General features: G+C 36.9%; 1 protein-coding gene across 2 annotated transcripts; it reads right to left on the bottom strand.

Moving 5' to 3' along the window:
• Positions 1 to 2115: 2115 nt before the first annotated feature.
• On the bottom strand, positions 2116 to 18406 carry LOC124172677. 2 transcript variants are annotated; one of them, XM_046552136.1, is made up of 4 exons: positions 18322 to 18406; positions 16931 to 17013; positions 3203 to 4674; positions 2116 to 2397 (listed from the first exon to the last, which is right to left on the bottom strand). In XM_046552136.1, the coding sequence occupies exons 3-4, from the start codon at positions 4526 to 4528 to the stop codon at positions 2392 to 2394; spliced, it is 1332 nt and encodes a 443-aa protein (XP_046408092.1). In that variant the 5' UTR covers positions 4529 to 4674; positions 16931 to 17013; positions 18322 to 18406; the 3' UTR covers positions 2116 to 2391. The 2 variants fall into 2 exon arrangements, with proteins under 2 accessions (XP_046408092.1, XP_046408091.1); XM_046552135.1 differs by having other exon boundaries at positions 18250 to 18335.
• Between the last annotated feature and the right edge of the window lie 1605 nt (positions 18407 to 20011).

Here is a 20011-nt window from a genome sequence, read left to right as displayed (position 1 = left end):
CATTAGCTTCGAAAGGAAATATCAAGTTACGTGCGAATGATAGAAAAGTATTTCACCCCTCCTCCTTTCGCTCCCCCTGACCTTTTTCATCTTCAAAGCTGACATTTCTGGAAGCCAACTGCTGTCTGAGTCACCTATTAGCCTCAAAGGTGAGTAACAAATGACTGGTAAAAGACGAGGCAGACGAAACTCGATACCCTCGCATTTGAGCTTCTCGGCCGTTGATCCAACATTTCTTTCCGGAAATAATATCAAATAACAAACTATGACTTACTATAAATCTCTCTTGTCAGATTCACAAACAAAGGATTATCTCAGGATATTTTGTTACACACTTTGGTCGCGCTTCACCCTCGACAATCGGCTCAGCGTCAGTTCCGAACTTCACCTCGTACGAGTGGTTCCGTATTTTCCTGTGTTCGCTGAATTAAAGCCAGTGTTTTCTTTGAAGCTTTGTGAAGCCTGGTGTCATTTTTATTAGTTCAATTTTTATTTCATTAATCGCATCGCATTAATCGTTCATTTCGTCCATCCCCTTGAAAAACGATAGATCGAGGTTCCACTGTAAATGTGAAGAAAAATAATAAAAAAGAAATGAAAACAGGAAATCCCTGAAGTGAGGATATCATGCCATTCATCTACAGAGATAAGCCAACATATACGAAAAGGAATACATAATTCAGAGATGCATAGCTTTTCTCATAGATATGCATTCATTATTATAAGACTTAATTTTTAGATTATCAATTACAAGTAATAATCATAAAGCAATTGACATGCAAAGCATGTACCTTCAGACATGACTATAAAATCTTTTTTTAGAAATCCAGATATAATGATACTATTGCAGATAAGATAATGAAATAATTATACTCTATTCATTTCTAATGGATCAAATTTACAAAATCTGGAAGGTTAATTTGGCTGCACCAACTGACATGGTGTAGCAAAGGTATAATTATTATTAATCCTGAAATACCTTACAAAAATCAATTATTAAGAACACCAAGTAAATATTTCTTAAGTGTGATATTACCAACAAAAATATATTTTCTTTTAGAAAAACTATACGCCATTATAACCACATTTCTGTTACTCCCAGGTTGCAGAGAGAAGATAGAAATTGTTTAACTAAACTTAAAATGACAAAAATGAATGAGTAACAGATAAAAATGCCAAAAATAAAAAAATACAGTAACATTGTGAAACACAAAAATAATTAAAAATTAAACCATTTATCCAATGAAATATTTTTTGAATAAACACCATTTTAAACATCAGGTCCTACAACTGCAATGAATCCCAAAAAATGATGGCATCACAAAGGCATGAAATAGAAATTCTACCTTTCATATAAAGAGAACAAGTAAAATGTTAAACCATTACACTCGCTTTATTAATTGAAAACCAAGTCAGCAATAGTGAGAATTAGGAGACGTTTACTGTTGCTAATAATCAAATGCCTACTATTTACAGTCAACTGAATACTATACAAAGGATATGTGAATATTGAAAACGTATGTTCGCTTGAATGAAGGCAATGATCTTCTCTAGTACCATTGGAAATTTGAGAACAACCAAATATAATAAAAATGGACTAAGGTCACAAACATATAGGAAAATGAATCTAAGAACTTTTGTAAATTACTTAATTACGACATTTCTTAAACGTCATTCAACATGTAAAAATTGAAACAAAAAAATCTCATCCAATTCTTTGTTAAAGTATGACTGAAGAGTCCAAAATTAAATTTACACATTTATTTGCCCACATCACTATAGTTGCAAACAAGAGGGAAATGTCTCTCAAGTTCATGGGTCAAACAAGGCCAAAGCAATGCACCAAAACAAACCAATACTCACTAAAAGACTACACAAACATGAGAGCATCAGGAAAAATATACTTCAAAGAATTAGGAGGGAGCAGCATATGTTGCAAATAGATTTGTGCATGATGGCCTTCAGCTACATAAAGTGTAGGATTACATTCCCAAGCAAAAATAGCACATTTCCTCCAAAGACTTCTAGCGTACATTAGATGTAAAGTGAAATATTATAAAAAATACAAATATCCCAGCTATAAGAAACTGCAATTACTGCAACTACTGCAACTAAGAAAAGACTGGTTAAATAATTTGTCTACAAGATTATAACAGCATGCATCTCAAAATGTTATTACCAACCTAATGAAAAAAGTGCCATGAAGCAAACATGAAATCAACCAAAGTGATAGCCTAAACATTAGATACCTGTAACGATTGCACGAAACACAAGGGTGATTAAGTTAACCCAACAAAAACAGAGAGGCTTTATGAAAATAAATGAATGTAAACAGAATTTTCCTCTTCAGGACTGGCTCCATCATAATGTCCAAAGTATATCATGCCAAATTCATCTCTGAAACAAAAAACATAAATTAATTGATGCCACCATGAAAAAATAATGCAATCACAAACAAAATTCAATGTTATCATTAGGTCAATTGTCATAGTGAGATAAGATATTACCCTCATTCACAAAAATGCAATGGCAATAATAATAACCAAAAATTAGTTATAAAATATCATTGAAAAAACCTATGTTCTAAAAGAACCATTTGTTTTATTGGAGAAAAATGTTGGAAGACTTTCACTACTCTTTGCAATTTACATATGAATCAATAGATTGATGTCATTGATTTGAATATGGGCAATCTTTCACCTGCTTATATTATTTTATTTTTAACTTCGATATTTATGCACCGGATTAGAGTTTGATAGTTTTGAATGGTAACTATCTTAAACTTATGACATCCAAGAGCATATTACAGCTACAACACACATTATCTTTTGAAAAGACATCTGTAACTCGGAACTTGGTTAAGTGGAATGTTCAACTAAACTTAATTGCTATTAAATATGTTAAAATTAAAACACCTCCACCATTAAATAAAAATACTCATAGAACACATAGGAGGAACTTGTCCAATGTATCAGAAGTTTCATTTCACCAGTATATGCAAAACTTATCTCCAAAGAATGGGCCACTTTTGGCAAATCTTGGGAAATTAAATTATGAACAAATCTTTCAACTGTTCAAAAACTGTGTTTATATATTTAAATATATGAATCACAAATTGATTTGCTTATAAAGTTTCAAATAATGATTTGAATGTTTTAATTAAGACCACGAAAAAAGCATGAGAAATATACATAAGACCCACCTTTGTCTTGGCCAGGAGTGTTCCCATCACATTGTTAGAATACAAGCATAAGAGGCGAGGGGCTTGCTGTTGCAGAATAGCTCTTCCATCTGTGGATCCATTGTAAGTGATAATCTGAAGGACAGCAGATGCAAGGTAATTAACCTTTGCCAACTGCGTTCTCATATCCAACGCATAGTTGATGTACCAATCCAATCCCCCTCCCCCCTTCCTCCTCTCCTCCTTCGCCTCTTCCACAGCCCTCATCCACTCACGTTCGCTTTTGACGTCTCCCCCGCCATAAGGCCTCCCCTCATTATCAAACACTAATTTCAGGGATAACTGCGAGAGGGCCCAAGCTAACCTAGAACACACGAATTTCTCTCTATCACCAGAACGGACCAATGCACCCAAATATACAGTATCACTCTCAAAATCACAAAACGATCTCCATTCACTCCCATTTCCCTGATTCCCATCCAAAAACACAACCTTCTCCTTCATCCCTCCAATGCGATCAGATGTAAAGTCCACCATCACCTTCACCCGATCATCCCCACTTAAACACTTAATGATACACGCAGTGAAATCGTCTCCATCATACAGTCTCTCATACAATCTACACATCCTATCACCTCCACTTCCATACACTATCGTAGTCCTACGCAACATGGCGTCCACACACTCCCGCCTAGCTCTGGCTGGATCGGATGCAGGTTGACTCAAAGATGCCTCCCCACTAAGCCCAAACTTGATTGATGTCACATCCTCCGCTGTTGACGTCACGGCCTCTTCTAGACAATGCAACAGTGCATCACGTCCACATACTTGCACCTTGAGTTCCTCCAAGGATGATCTCAACTGCTGCACAAGAGATTTCATCTCTCGCCTCAATGAGTCCACAGAGGACTTGAGAGATTCAATATCACACTCTGGGCTAGCCACGGGTGCTACATGATCAGTGCTCCTGCTCGAAGATGCTTCCAGACGACGCAAAATAACTTGGTCCCTCCGGTGCACCAATGACACCAACTTCAGAACTTTTGAGCGGTCCACGTCTTCAGGGAACTGTCGAACCATTTCCTCAGCTGAAGAAAGTGCATTCTGTTGAGCGTCGTCTGTGATTTCTGGGTCAGCCCCCCTCGCCAATAACTCCTCCACCCAGTCAGCCCTTCCAAGTCCCACTCCAACATGCAAGAGCGTCTTCTCCTTTACCATTCTGCTGTCCACATCCTCCAACATGTCCAGGAGGTCTTTGTGCTGGAGCAATGAACCAGTAAACAGTCCGACAATGAGCCTCTCCTCAACATATTGCTCAGCATTACTGGTAGGAATGTTGCTCGCCATTATTGGGAAACGATGAAATAATATGTCTGAGTGGGTGTTGGATTTAGCAGACAGGGAGATGCCAATGGGAACCAGGGGCGGTGTCAATGGTCAGCGAGGAGTAAATCAGTCTCTGTCAGCGTTGCTATGAAATGATGTAATACAGACTGCAAAGAAACGATGAATATCAAATTATTACCTTAAAAGTTGGCAATAGCAGTGCGGGAATAACAACTAGCATAAGCGTGACTCAAGAAAAAAAATATCTCGCTTACTACGCAACCCAGAATTAAAAGTAAAATGCTCTTGAGTGGAACTTTTTCAATGTGATCAATAACAACCATCATTTCTTGGAGGAAATAACAATTCCGCTGGAGACCAAAATAGATACAGCTACACTAAAAGACGTTGGGGACAGTTTTCTACGTGCAAGCAAGCGGGAGTACTGATCGCTTATTACGGTACCTAGAATAACAAGGGAACTGATGTTAGAATGAAAATAGAGAACACATACACGAAAATCTCTTTCGTGTCATGATAAGATTGGAAAATAGACCTCTGAAAAAGAGGAAAACAGAAAAAAAAAGAAACTAGAACCATAGAGGAAAATCAAAAAATGCGGTCGCTATGTGGTGGAAGTTCGACATATTTAAATAAAAGATGGTAGCACTTTTCCTTAATATTTAATATACAAGACTTGTTCCAGATGATGACTCTGTGAGCTGAAACCCATCATGTGCATTAAAATATTGTGGAAACGAGCTACTATCTTTTATTTAAATAGAATAAATGTTAACCTTTTCCCTACTGTACACGTATATATACATGTGGATGTTTCCTGACCCGGGAGATGACGGGCGTATATATACGTGTGAAATTTTCCCGGCCAGGAGATCGAAAGCCATATATATACATTTTCCAGCTCCCGCACCTTTTAGGACGGTCGTGGGTTTACGACGTCTTTGTCTCGGGACCCAATGCTTCGGGGTTTAGGATTAACCCTCGGAATCCGGGAGCAGGTACCCGGACCCTTCGTCTTTTATAACCCCTCTCAGCGGTACGGGACAGCAGTCATTCAATTGTTTATAAATTCAATTTTCGAAATAAATATTTGTTCATTTCTCAAGAAATGTACACTAAGAATTGAATTATTTGTCTTTTGAGCAGCGTTTACAATTTTTAAATGAAATTCTATGACAAATATTAACTTATGTCTCGAGTTATGTATAAACATCAATATAGAAATTGTTGCTGCATTAAATGCATTAATAATGGCCTTAGAACTTCGTTTAAAATTTGACAATGCTCAGATAAAAATGAGGAATTCAATTCAAAGTCTGTAATTTACGTGCAAGCAACAATTATCCATTTGCTAAATACATATAAGCAATACATAAGTTGACCGTGAACCAATGCCGCAGATATGGTCGTAAACCCGGAAAGGAGGGAGCACAACTACTCTCAGAGTCCGAGATAATGCGAAGTCCCTGCGTGGAGGGGTCAAAAAAGGTTCAGCGAGACCCTTCTTAACGAATGCCCTTCAAAAATGCTCCGTACCACGAGAAAGAAGAGTCTCTTGGGACTCAGTACAGCAGTCATGCTATGACGAAAACTCCGCCGTCTCGAAAGGGTTAAGGTGTCAAATATTACGTTCCAGAGACATTTGAGTTTACTTTGGGGGAGATAAGAAAATGTGTACGGAGGGTTAGTGCTTGCTTTATTTTGAATTAAATCGCAGTTAAATTTATATCCTACCCGTGAATGTCTTTCCCGCTAATCCCGAGAAAAAAAAGGCATCCAGATTCAGCATCTAGTAACTGCCGTGAGAGTAATATCACCATTGCCTCTGTGTGCTCCCTTTGAATGAATGGCAAAATATGACTGGTTCCATCCCTGACCCAACTTTTAACAGGAGCATCTAGAGCAAGGCGGGAAACAGGTGCATGGCATTTGCTCATTAGCGAATAACAGACTGCTTGTGAGTTAGTTGGAGACACTCTAGAGCATTGTTAGTGTTCATTGGACTGCACCCACGGTGAGCAATTCAGGAAATTAATTTACCTCCCCCTCCTGATAGATATCTCCCTTGTTTCTATACATATTTCACATCACATAATATCCATTTCACATATGCAATAAGGGAAAGATATCACACAGAAAATGATCCGCCATTTCGGAATCCATGCAGTGGTAAAACAACCGCCTTCTCCATTGGATACTATCCTAACATTTTCAGTGAAAAATTACTCAAATTATTTACCTAGAAAATAGTTACTTGGCAGTGATTTACTCGGTTATTCAGTAGAAGGTACTTTTCCAATGAAAGAGGCTTCAATTGCTAATTATGTCAATTATGTACATATATCCTTAATTTTCAGATACATCCTCTTATTTAAAAAGAGGATAGTCCAAATCCTTATTATTCATCAGTCATTTTGGGTTCGGATGATTGTAATAAAATTCAACACTTGCGTACTACTGTTATCTGCAGGTTTCAATGAGGGAGCTTCTGTGGTGGGTAATATAGGCATTTGTCAAGGTTTGTATTTTTTGCTGTCTTTATTCACACTATGAGAAATATTATGTGACTGAATACTAATTTAAAACCTCGTGGCATGAGCTTGGAAAATGTTTCAGGTAGTTGAATCAAAAATAAATAACTAGCAGCTTTTTAGGTTAATAAATTTCTTTCGGTCGGACAAAAATTTATATGTTTAAGATTTATTGATTACATCAAAATGCTATGGCCTCCTCTGCAAGGGTGGATCCAGGATTTTTTTCTGGGGTGGGAGGCTGAAGGGTTTGACAGGCAAATGTTTTGGATTATGAGAAATATACATCAATTACTGAACATGTTGTTCACTTTATGTCAATATGAAAGTTATTATATTAAATGATTGATACACAAACCAAAAGGGATGTAGTGATAACCATGTTAAAAACCTTGTCTATTTTTAAAGCATTTCTGAGGGGCACAAGTCCTTGCCCCCCCTAAATCTGCCTATGTACTTCTGTCATCTGAGCAATGTGCAACTAATGAATTTTACTCTTTAATTGATGGCAGAATTGTTTTTTTCTAATTTTCAAGTAAAAATATTCAATGTGTACCGAGTGAAAGATAGCAAAGTTATGTTCCATTGTAATATAATATAAGGCCACCTCTAATATCAGCATAGACTTATTTTTTACTGAAGAAACTGGACGAGATCGTGTACAGGGGTAGGGCAAAAATCTTTTATTAGGGAATTTAAATCACAATTTATGCCATGATACCAAGAAAACTGAAATTTCCAACTGCTATCCATTTGAGCCATTTTTTAAAAGTCATATACACTGTGACACTGGCGATGAGATATTTCCAATACAGATTAATATGATATCAGGTGGAGATTGGATGTGAACGGAAGGAGTATGCAAGGAAGATGAGCAGAGGTGGTGTGGGAGTGATTGGGACTCAAGATAGGGCCCTTCTTACCGGGGGGCCCTGCCTTGGAAGTTTTATGAAATCCCTTGAGCGGAAATGGATTTTGATGAAAGTCTGCCTCTTGAAAACTCAATTATGAAAAATAAAAATTTCTTATAAAAATTGGTGTGAAAAATGACAATTTTACAGCCTATAAAATTTAATAATGTACGTGGGCTATTTTTTCAACCTCCATTGGGTCATGAACAGAAGACTAAGTGATTGATTAAAAATTATTCCATTTTTTAACATTGAGCACACTTGTGGTGTCCTTTCGACATAATTCCTTCGGTTTTTGAGGCATTGGTCATGTCAGTTGACAAGCTTTACTAAACCTTCTTCATAGGATATTGCCACCAATGACTGCCAATGAATTTTGCCTTTGTCCTGAAGCTCTTCGCCCGTTTGATGTGAAATTGATATATAACTGTGAATAGTATTAGTTACCTATTTGGTATTTTAGACATAATATTAACCAGGAAAATCAGACAATATTAACCAGGAAAATCAGCCGAAATTAAAAATGGCTAATTGTTGTACCAAGGAACACAAGCCTATGATGTACAGTGGCGGAAAAAATTAACGCAAAGCTCGTTGGCGTCTGAGAGCGGCCAGTTCAGGAACTACTTGTCTTCCAAAATTTTGCCCTCGTAATGCTCTCATACAACCGGGAGTTTTAAAAGCAATATATCCTCATACCGGGGAAATAATCATACCCGTCGAATTATGACGAGGCGCAAAAGATCCAGTTACGAATTCTTCGCCATTTTTTCCGAAGTATGCTTCGCCCTCGACTCACCTACAATGGAATCTACTCTCGTCGGGACATCGTGGACAGAGCCGAGATATTGGGCATCGAGACTGCCTTAGAACCCAATCGTTCCGGTGGTGTAGTGGGTAAAGTATCATGCTTCGAATCAGAGGTTCCATGGATCAAGTCCCAGTGACGGATGACTTGATGCTGCACACACACACTGTAAACATATTTCTGATCTTAAAACGCTATAGCTATCAATAGGTCCATAGGACGTTGCATGGCTATTGAATTCTTACGCGCTTATTTATTGTTGAAATTCAACCACCATATTGCATAGCTATTTGGGCAGTTGGCTGAGGAGTGAATTTTGACTACCATTTCCGCGTCGTCCAACCCAGCTTCAATGCCCCTAACATTAGCTGTATGTGCAATGTGTCACGGCCTACTACTCCTCCCTCATTTCAAGGGAAAATTCCTCAGAAGTTTTGCATAGCTGAGCGAAGGCAGAAAATCGAGCCACCCAACCTCAGTAGTTCTCAATCGGGTAATTTTGGGCGTCTGCGTATGTATTTCATCAGAAACATTGAGCAAATGGTTAAGTTAACAGAGGTTAGACTTACCCTTAAATTTCCCAACAAAATGAGCATTACGCATACATTATAAAAATATTTCATCATTATTATGGAACTTATGTTATTTCGAAGTCATAGAAATATTGGACTGTTCGCGTTTTCCGCTGTTTATTTAATCCCTACTTCGAACTTTTGATTACTTTTAGCACTCCAAATAGATTAAGGTATTGCATAAATCTCACAATCAATTATTCGAGGTAATTTTGCGTCAGAAATGCGGTTATAAGACATTTATGTTAATTTATAAACTAACTTATAAAAAAATAAAAATCATTTCTCATAATTTTACCTATCAATGAAGAAATATTATTCTTCTAATCACATGAATTACCATTTATTACGCATCTTCATTTTCTGGCCGAATTTACAATATTCTCTATTCAATGAAGAGGAGCGATAGAGTTTTTTTTTGACCATCCCGTGAATTATAGTGTGTGGTCAAATTTTCCCATTGTCTTAGCAAAAAATATATTTCCAGTAAGCCACGCAAACAAATTCTAGATAAAATTCATTCCGTTCTATTAACTCAAAAATAGAGTCGAATTCCATGAAGTTTCTTTCCACCCATTCAAATTTCTGTAATCTTTTCAGTTTCCTAAATAACTTTTCGATGAGTGAAAATTATAATACTTTTCTGATCCTCATTTTATGTCAGTTTATAAAATTGAAAAACATTTAACGCTTAGTTCAGATACACCTTTTTTAATAAAGATCTAATTTTTAATTGATGTTAATCAAATATGCTTTCATATGGATCATCTTTGTGATTAAAAATCAAGTTTTACAGACATTATGAAGTTCAAAAACCTCTATTTACTCCACTCATTTCACTATGAAAGAAATCGTTTACTGACCAAATTAATCAATTTCTTCGGATAACTACATGAAAGATGGCCATAAAATATTCCGTTACCTAAATTAATACGGCTTCGCATTTCTTTTCAATTGCAGTATGCTACATGTTGTTCCAATATAATCCTCGGGAAACTATTATTGGGTGGAGAATATTGAGCAAAGCATTGCAATACTGAACTGAAATCAAACAACTGATTTCTCGGAGGTGGCTCAAAAAAGTAATTTCATTCTGCTTGGAGGACTCTATAGGAGTTCTCCCTTGAAGGGGAGAGGAAGCATAGGCCGTGACACATCGCACATGCAGGTAATGGTTAGGGGCATTGAAGTGGTGCTGGACGACGCGGAAATGGTAGTCAAAATTCACTCCTCAGTCAACTGCCCAAATGGCTATGCAATATGGTGGTTGAATTTCAACAATAAATAAGCGCGTAAGAATTCAATAGCCATGCAACGTCCTATGGACCTATTGATAGCTTATTGCGTTTTAAGATCAGAAAAACGTTTACAGTGTATGTGTGCAGCATCAAGTCATCCGTCACTGGGACTTGATCCATGGAACCTCTGATTCGAAGCATGATGCTTTACCCACTACACCACCGGAACGATTGGGTTTTTAGGCAGTCTCAATGCCCAATATCTCGGCTGTGTCCAATGATGTCCGGACGAGAGTAGATTCCATTGTAGGTGAGTCGAGGGCGAATCATGCTTCGGAGAATATGGCGAAGAATTCGTAGCTGGATCTTTTGCGCCTTGTCATAATGCGACGGGTATAATTATTTCCCCGGTATAAGGGATATATTGCTTTTAAAACTCCCGGTTGTATGAGAGTATTACGAGGGCAAAATTTTGAAAGACAAGTAGTTCCTGAACTGGCCGCTCTCAGACGCCAATGAGCTTTGCGTTAATTTTTTCCGCCACTGTACCTAGGAACATGTTCCTATGCTTGCGATGTTTTTAGTCAGCCCAAATTTATGGCGTAATATTCTAAAATTTACTTTTTTGAGTTACATTCATTACATTATTGGACTTAAGAGGATGATATTAATTTTGGAGGGTTTCACCTAAGTTTACTTCTACTTGAAAGGAGTTATATTTAAAATCGAGTTTTTACCTGACCTAATTTATTTTCTTTATGTAATACTTTCTTGTACTTTCAAATTTAATAAAAAATACAAATTGACTACCGTTTTTCATGTTTTTAATGGCTTTTCCCACCAATCTAACTTGCGTTCATTGCTACGATAGGTAGTGTTCCTAGGTATATGAAAATGATGTGCCTACCTAGGAACAATTATAAACACTTTCAGAAATTTAAATTAGAACCATTAATAGTAAAGGTACAAGTCAAAAACTTAAAGATTATGTTAAGGAATCTTAATGGATTAAATTGTTACCATTAGACTGAATCTTAAGTAAATATATTTTGCTTTATCTAAAAAATTGGAAAAGTGTTCCATGGTACAATACTCTCCCCTTCTCGTATAAAGCAAACCTCTTTCTTTAATACCGCTTTAAACTTTCTCTCTTTACATAAGAAGTTCGGCATCACACATAAAATGCTTCACATTGATCAACCACACTTGAAAAATGCAGGAAAACTATTTTCAAGATTAATAAATTGAATAATATTTTACTGAAATTATTAGGAAAATATCCATCACAGTATATGGCTGACTAAGCTGCGAGTGATTCCGAAATGGCGGATCATTATGTATGTCATATGTTTCCCTTCTCGGATTGCGAAATGGATATATTTAATGCAATGTGCACTATCATGGTTCCCACCCAAACTGAAATACAAAATTCATAGTTTCTTCCAGGTTTTCACGGTGCAGATGTCGTCAAATTCATGGTCTATAGAAAAACCATTTTAGGCAAAAATATTGATCGTGTAATGATCGTCGGCCGCAGGTTAACTAAAAATTTAACAAACGCGACAGGTGCCGTGAATGCAAATGCAGCAATGAAAGTGCTATCTCTCTTGATGTCGCAGGCAAAATTCAGCTCCGGCTTAGGTTTTTAGGCGGGAAAATGGAGGGACCAGGGTGCCAGGGAAATTAAGAAGTGTCTGAATTTTTGCCAGGGTTAATGAACACTGTGGTTACCAGTATCTAACGATTTGATCGTTGGATTATTCTTCCTCATAGAATGGTCTTCCAAGATCGTTAGAACATTAATTGCATAAGCTTGGTTTCGCTGTTAGTAGGACCCGCCCGCCTCTGTGACGGTGCGGGATTCCTCGTCCCTTCCTTCCCTATCCCCTCCCAGGAGGCGTCGTTGGGCTTTCTATCGCGGCGGCGCCTCCTCACTTGCTCCTTCCAGTCCTTCCCCTTCTGCGGGCAGAGGAGAAAAGCTAGCGCTTGCAGTCCCTGCCCCAGGAGTGTAACCGGCGAGCCCGCCCTGGAGTCTCGTTTCCACTGTGGTTACCAGCAGGGTTCATAAAAATCATGATTTTTTTCAAAAAAATCATTTTTGTTGATTTTTTTTATTTAAATCAGATTTTATTGATTTAAATCGGATTTTATTGATTTAAATAAGATTTTTATGATTCTCCATTCATCAAAAATTCAGTTATTTGCAAAACTAACTATTTGGGCAGCATATATTGGAGAATGATTGTTTGCAGAAACAATAAGAGGCAACATACTCTAAACTCAATACAACATTTAGTCAATCAGGGGCAGAGAACTATGGAAATGTCAATGGTATCAAATTAAAAATTACACCAGCATAATATAAAATTTCCATTGGAAGTATCAAATGTGCTATATTATGCGGTTCTAAAGCATATGAAGTTTAGAAAAATTCTGTCATTGCAACTTTGTATGGTGCCTACGCTTAGAAGTTAAATCAGAAAACAATTTTTTTCCAACGGATACACTAGTATTCTAACCAAAGCCATTTTTTTAAATTCTCATGTTACATGCATTCCAACAGTATCATTTCTATTTAAGAGCCACCATTGTGCTGATAACTGTCGATTCATTGTATTAATTAAGAAATAAAAATCAAAATTACGCACTTACAGCTTCCTTTTCTTGACTCTTTAAAAATCAAACATATAGATCACATTATGATTTAGATCACCTGATTTTTTAAAATAAAAATCAAGTGATTTGAATCGTGATTTAAATCATGATTTAAATCAAAGTGATTTAAATCAATCAACCCTGGTTACCAGTCTTCTGGCTTTGGTACAGTCGTCATGGCACACGCACCAATAATTGCACTTAGAATATACGTGCGCAGATAAATGAATGGACATTGTCTGGACCTTGAATCATAATCCACATATCAATTTTTCTTTTGCTCTTTCAATCGTAGTTCTAAAATCAATTTTGAGAGATTTTTAAAAGGTTTTATGACGAAATTCACGGCTTTTTCCAGGTATTTTCACGGCAGACTAAATTCACGGCCTATTCACAGTTTCAAGGTTTTTACGGTTGAGTGGGAACCCTCACTATGTATAGAGTTAAGGGAGACATCTATAGGTAGAGGGAGATAAATATGACGATTATTCTCAAATTCCTGAATTGCTCACCATGGTAACGGATATGTCTATAGAGTTTTATCCACTTTCACAATTCTATTTATCATCACCTCACTTTGAAGAATGTAGCCTATTTGCATTTTATCTTTACTTCTTTAATCCAGCGTAATGCTTTCAGGTTATTGGGAATGGTGCTACTTACATAAAATGGTAGAAAACCTTAGGTCACACCAACGAGACTTCACGATATTCTGCCAGACTTCGAAATGCATGGGAATCCATTTTCAAGATTTTTTTGAGTTATCTTACATTGAAGTTGCTGTGCAAATTCTAATTTCTGTAGTACTTCAGTAGACTGCAGTGCGGTCTTCAGCAGGAGAAAGAGAGGGAAGGTGGCAACCCCTACAGCCCCTGAAGTAGGTAATCCAACAGGAGGCGATAGGTAGGCCACTCGCTGTCAAGATTTTTGGGAGCCAGACTTCGTCAATTGGGTCTGCAGCATTCAAGGTTGGCGAGAGTCTGAGTATTCCATTGAGAGGGCTAAAAAGAAAAAACGTTTTCTGGAGGTGTTTTTAAATACCTTTCGGCTGGCGTATTGAAAATATAGCTTTTAGGTGGTGGAACATTGCAAAAAATGCGATTAAAAATATGCAATTCTGGCCATTTGACTCTATGCCCTGGCCCTCCATAACACCCCTTATTACTTATTATAGTATTCTACCGATTGAGGTGCCCACCACAGGGACAGAATTGTATGGATACTGGTGCCGAAAATGGCTTCTCGGCCCTTGAAAATGCCCGAGTAAGCTAAAAAGAATTTCCTGGCCTCCAACCCCCCTCCGTCATTCCTTTCAAATGCTAGAATAGGTTTCATTTTACCGTAATAAACGCACCATAAGAATTTATGAACTTTCTCAATGTCCTTATCAGATATAAATTCATTGAAATTACCTCACCTATGCTAAACCCTTGGGATTTTATGACAAGTTAATAATAGCTGTTTGCTGAAATGAAAAAATTTTATGGGTTTCAACTTTTTCCCAGTTGGCATACAAATAAAAAAATCTGATGAACAGTAACTAGACGAATAGATGAATTTTCGGTGAATTTTCACCATACAATTTTATACTGACTCCAGGATGTCAATGAAAATCGGTCTTGAAAGGTTATTAGTCATCCTCTGAATATTCATTGATGCGTATTATGATGTTGTCCGTAAAAACAATTCTAGTTAAAATCACGGCCGGTCTTGCGATTTTATCTTGGTACTGCCCATTGGATGTATAATAAATTGTTGCTGCAATATGAGCGCAACACCCTATTCTCCTATTTCCATTAACAGTCACAGCAATATCTCAATATGCTGCCTCATACGATGCCATTCGCTGTAAGTATATTGCAAATAAAAATTATAGTTTGTTATATTTTAATGATATTTTTTCTTAATATTACCATTACCTACCCGTCTTAATTTAGCCACGACTCACAATTTCTTCAATTCTTTAGTCGTTAATTGAGCTCACTTGCCTTTCAACGTCGGCATCAACACGCTGAACTCTAAATCATCTTCTAAATATGACACAACATCCCAAAATCCTCTATCCAGAATCAAAATGTCACCCTTTTTCATGAAATTTTTCATGGGATATGCCGATTGCAAGATTGATTTTAGAGAATCAGCATCATTTTGATTGGCCAATAAAGGTCTGGGCATATCAACCACAACCCATCAAGGGTAAAAATAGGGAATGGTTTACAAAGAATAACTAGTACTGTTCATGTTTTGGAACAGGATGGAGATAATTTGTAGCGGTAAATACACAAATGAAACAACACTTGTGCGTAGATACAACGCGGGGAAAACTCAAATCGAGCTCATTTTCTTAATCTATATTCTTACATTCCGGCAGTTTTCGGAGGCCCTGAAGCCATTTTTGGCACCAGTATCCATACAATTCTGTCCCTGTGGTGGACACCTTAATCGGTAGAATACTATAATAAGTAAAAAGGGGTGTTATGGAGGGCCAGAGCATAGTCAAATGGCCAAAATCGCAATTTTTAATCGCATTTTTCACGATGTTCCACCACCTAAAAGTTATATTTTCAATACGCCAGCCGAAAGGTATTAAAAAACACCTCCACAAAACCTTTTTTTTCTTTTTGACCCTCTTAAGCATATTTTATGAAAACATGCATTAGAAATTTTCAAATCGACGCCATATCTTCTTGTCCTGCTCAAAGTTATTGAAAGCAATTGGAAATCTACTCCATTAAATAAGGTTTCAAATGCCGTAAACCGCATTAAAAAATATGCATTCTTGACCGAGATTATTAAAAAAGAGTGAAAATCGTATTTTCGATCTAGCCGGCCCTGGTGGGCATCCAGCGGGCTGGAAATGTGGGGAGGTTTGTCCTATTTGATCCCAAATCGCATACCCTAAGTACAGGAAAAATCCCGAAGGGGGACTTTTCACCTTCTTATCCGGCTACGCCCTTTGTAGCATCTGAAGTGGGAGCACTTGAGAGCATTGGGAGCGTGTACGGGACGACACCCTTGCATAAGTTTATAACCATGCATGCAATGGTGATTTTCTAATGAAAATAATAAAATGCAAAAATGCTTAAAATTTGAATAATCATATTCTTTAGATTTTCTAAGCCATTTGGCCAATAAATCTGAATAAATAACTTTTCATCTATAGGATTTACCAATTTAGGATTTCAATTATAGCGTTAGACACATATTACAATCACACGGATGAATTCCTGAGCATAAATTTTAACTTCAAAACTTATTGATCAAATGGTGTCTTTGAAGGGTCTAAAAAATACCTAAACCAAGGATACACACGCAAAACAATAATTCACTCACAACAATATAAGTCGCAAATGAGACCTGCCCTTTAGACAACGTGACAATAATACCTACATGCTATGAACGACAAACTACCACCTTAACCAGTTTCAAGACAAATGCCACACACAGCTGGCAGGATTGACCGGGAAAAAAGTCTCAAGCAAAAATATTTAACCGTCACCATTTCTGTTAGCTTGTCCCACAAAAAGACCACAGAAAACTTCAAACCAAGTGGTACTGAGAGACCAATTGGGTGAGATGACTTATTTAACAACAAAACTATGGCATAATAGCAAATGGAATTAAGGAGTTTCATGCACTGTAATTATGCAGAAGACAGAATTATAAGAAATTGATAATAATACCCACTTGAAGACTCGGGAGGTTCTGGAAGGAAAGTTTTCCGGCCGATTTTGTCAGACAACCACTTGTCAATGAAACAGAAATGAATCCTGGAATGCAAATAGGACAGATGCAGATTAACTAATTGGCAGCTGAATACTTTTTCGTCATTTCATCAACTTAATAGCTACAGCTAGACCTACGACATTTTAATCTGTAATTAGAGGCAAATTAAGAGGTTGAAATAGACCCTTATAACTTCAATATAACCAGGACGAAATAATATTCATTAATCATTCATTCAATACGTACATTAAAATGTAGGATTATGTCGAAACTAAAAAGAAGTATGTGGCATAGCTATTATCTATGATGGACATCTTTTTATACCGAGGGACAGAGAAAATAGCAAAGAAATGAACATATGGAGAAACTTGCTGACTACAGCCCTATCTCAGTGAATAAAATAGAAATATTTCCAGATTTCCAGTCAGAGAAGAGACGAAAAGGCCAAAAGAAAAAGACAGCTGAATCATTCTACTGTCTACCCACACCTGGAATTCCATATGGTAAGAAAACATTTACCCCAGTAACTTATCAATATTTGACATAGTATATTTACACGATAATACTTACACAAGACCGTAAAGTATCGATTGAAATAGTGGAAAATCATAGATACAATGATGACACGACAACAGTGCAGCAACGGCAAAAGTTTATATATACCTTAAGAGGTAAAAGTATACTTTTGTCGAATACTTATTTTCGCCGGATCTGCACCAAATTTAGGATTCAAAACTTATGTCGCATTCTAAACGATCTTACGGGCCGGAGAAAGGGCAGCGGCTGCAAACGAATTAATAGTATGCACGCTCAAGTCTTCAAATGGTAATAGCACATCATTTAAAGTAAACTATTACCCATATAATTACCAATATTATAAACCCTAATTTGTCCGTTTAATTTTCTCGCAGTTCCTAAGAATCAGGAGATTATAAATAATGGACGAAGGAAAATCAACCGTGAGATATAAAATCCAAGTCGTACAACACGACAGAGTTACAATGAGACAACGAACATCAACTCACCAACACGCAGTATAAGTAACCTCAATGCCAGACCCCGAATGTATTTGAGGGCCACATTGCAATCACAAGATAACATGTAGTTAGGCATTCCTTAAGAACGTAGTCACATTTACACGTACCTCAAACCGCAAACAATGGCAAATAAGTAGGTTATGTAAGAGTAAACATGCTAGAAATGACAACACAAGTCACTACGCCTTGTTACATGGCATTGATAACTAAAACTCACAAAGGTCAGATTCAGATTCCATTTACCTCGGATTAAGGGACGATAAATAAACTCAATAGCGAGAAATAATGCAGAAAATCCTAAAAAAAACAACGTACCAGACCACTGTCACTGCCTCGTCGACGTATAATCAGTAAATTTGCAATCGTGGCATATTCTACCCATAATACCACGCAAGTCAAGACGCGATGCATAGAGACGGCGCGATGTTGATACGTAGCAACGGGTGCAACAATCGCTGTTAGCGCGGAAGTTTGTTTTTCAGCTGGCTTCCATGCGGCTATTGCGACGGCAATATATGATATATGACGTTTTTAAAATACATTTAAATTAAATTTTCTGTTAATAATAAGGAAAAACCTCTTATTTTTCGTCAAATCCAGTGCCAACCTTAAAGTAAGCCGATAAGTTCGAATGAATACAATAACATCAATGAAATTAATTGCATAAGAAAACATTACAGTAGATTATTAGTATGGTGATATTCACCGAAGGATTTTTGCGAAGGCAATAGACTCTTCAGTTTCGAGTAAAAGTATTTAAATTATTTTTAATATCTATTGTTTTTTATTAAAAAAGATATGGAATGATAGAAGACAAAAATATATTTTACGTCACCTTAATTTCCCCATGCGCCAGGAAATAAGATCTTATACCGGATTACGAGAGCCATATTTCATTTTAGAGAAATAACGTCAATAAATGTACTTTAACAATCGAACTGATAATATAACAAGCCTTCAAATAGAGTTACTTTTGGTTTGGAAATAATTGTAGTTTTGTTCACCTTAAGCCAAAACTTAGAAACAAGACATGCTAAAGTCATATCATCTTATAAAAGCCATTTCGATATAGGAGTTTGCTGATCAGGAAAGTGATTAGTTTTTTTACAGGGAAAACGCCTGGATTACCTAACGTGACGTCACTAGTGTATTGATCATGGCCAAATCGTCATGGAACGCGGGCAGGTCTATGAATCGTCAATCGAAGGAAGGAAGAACTATTTCACTGCGTTTCGCTAAGTTCAAGCATTAATCAATTTGTCAAATAGTTTATTTCATGGATATGCAGGCTTTGATTGCACAATTGTGATAACCCTATTTCTTTAAAATGAGCGAGAGGCATGAATATTTTCCTGCACAAGTGATAACGGACTTGATTCGATTAGAGGTTGGTAGTTCCGTATATCTTTAGCATATTATTGTTTATTTATGGCGTATTTAAGGCGTCATCGTTGTTTTTTGATCTGAGAAAATCCTTAAGCCTACAACAGAATGTTATATCGGATCCTATATAATCATTTTTCGTCTGGAATTTGAAAGAGATATTTTTATAGTTGAGACTCAACCTTTTTCGTTAACTTGGTGAGAATAAAGGTCATTCTTTAATACATTGTAGGTTACCGGAATTCGAGAATAATAATTTCGTAAACATCATTGAATTATGATTTTGGAATCGATGTTTGTGACATACCCACATGATGACGGAGGATTGTGTGCTAATTGCTACTCCCCTTGAGTTTTGAAGGAAATAATTTTCATGACAACTCCTCGAACTAAACCATCCAAACAGTTTTTCATCTTGTTCGACTTCTTTCTTGGAGTACATAGCAAATCATGCATGATACGTAAATTGTTTTGCACATTCATGCGTCGTGTGGCATTATAGTGTTTATGACCTGAAGTATTACCCAGTCAACACAACAATTATGGCCACAGTATGGCCGAACTGTGGTTTACCTGTGGCAACTATGGCTATGGCTAGCCACAGCTTGCCATACTATGGCCA

This window comes from Ischnura elegans (genome assembly GCF_921293095.1).
Source record: "Ischnura elegans chromosome 13 unlocalized genomic scaffold, ioIscEleg1.1 SUPER_13_unloc_2, whole genome shotgun sequence".
NCBI lineage: Eukaryota > Metazoa > Arthropoda > Insecta > Odonata > Coenagrionidae > Ischnura > Ischnura elegans.
Note: the sequence above shows the minus strand (reverse complement) of the source record. Positions and strands in the feature narration are given on the sequence as shown.

What these genes read in the sequence shown, in the direction of transcription:
- LOC124172677 (XM_046552136.1), bottom strand. Translation starts at nt 4,528, where the DNA reads ATGGCGAGCAACATTCCTACCAGTAATGCTGAGCAATATGTTGAGGAG.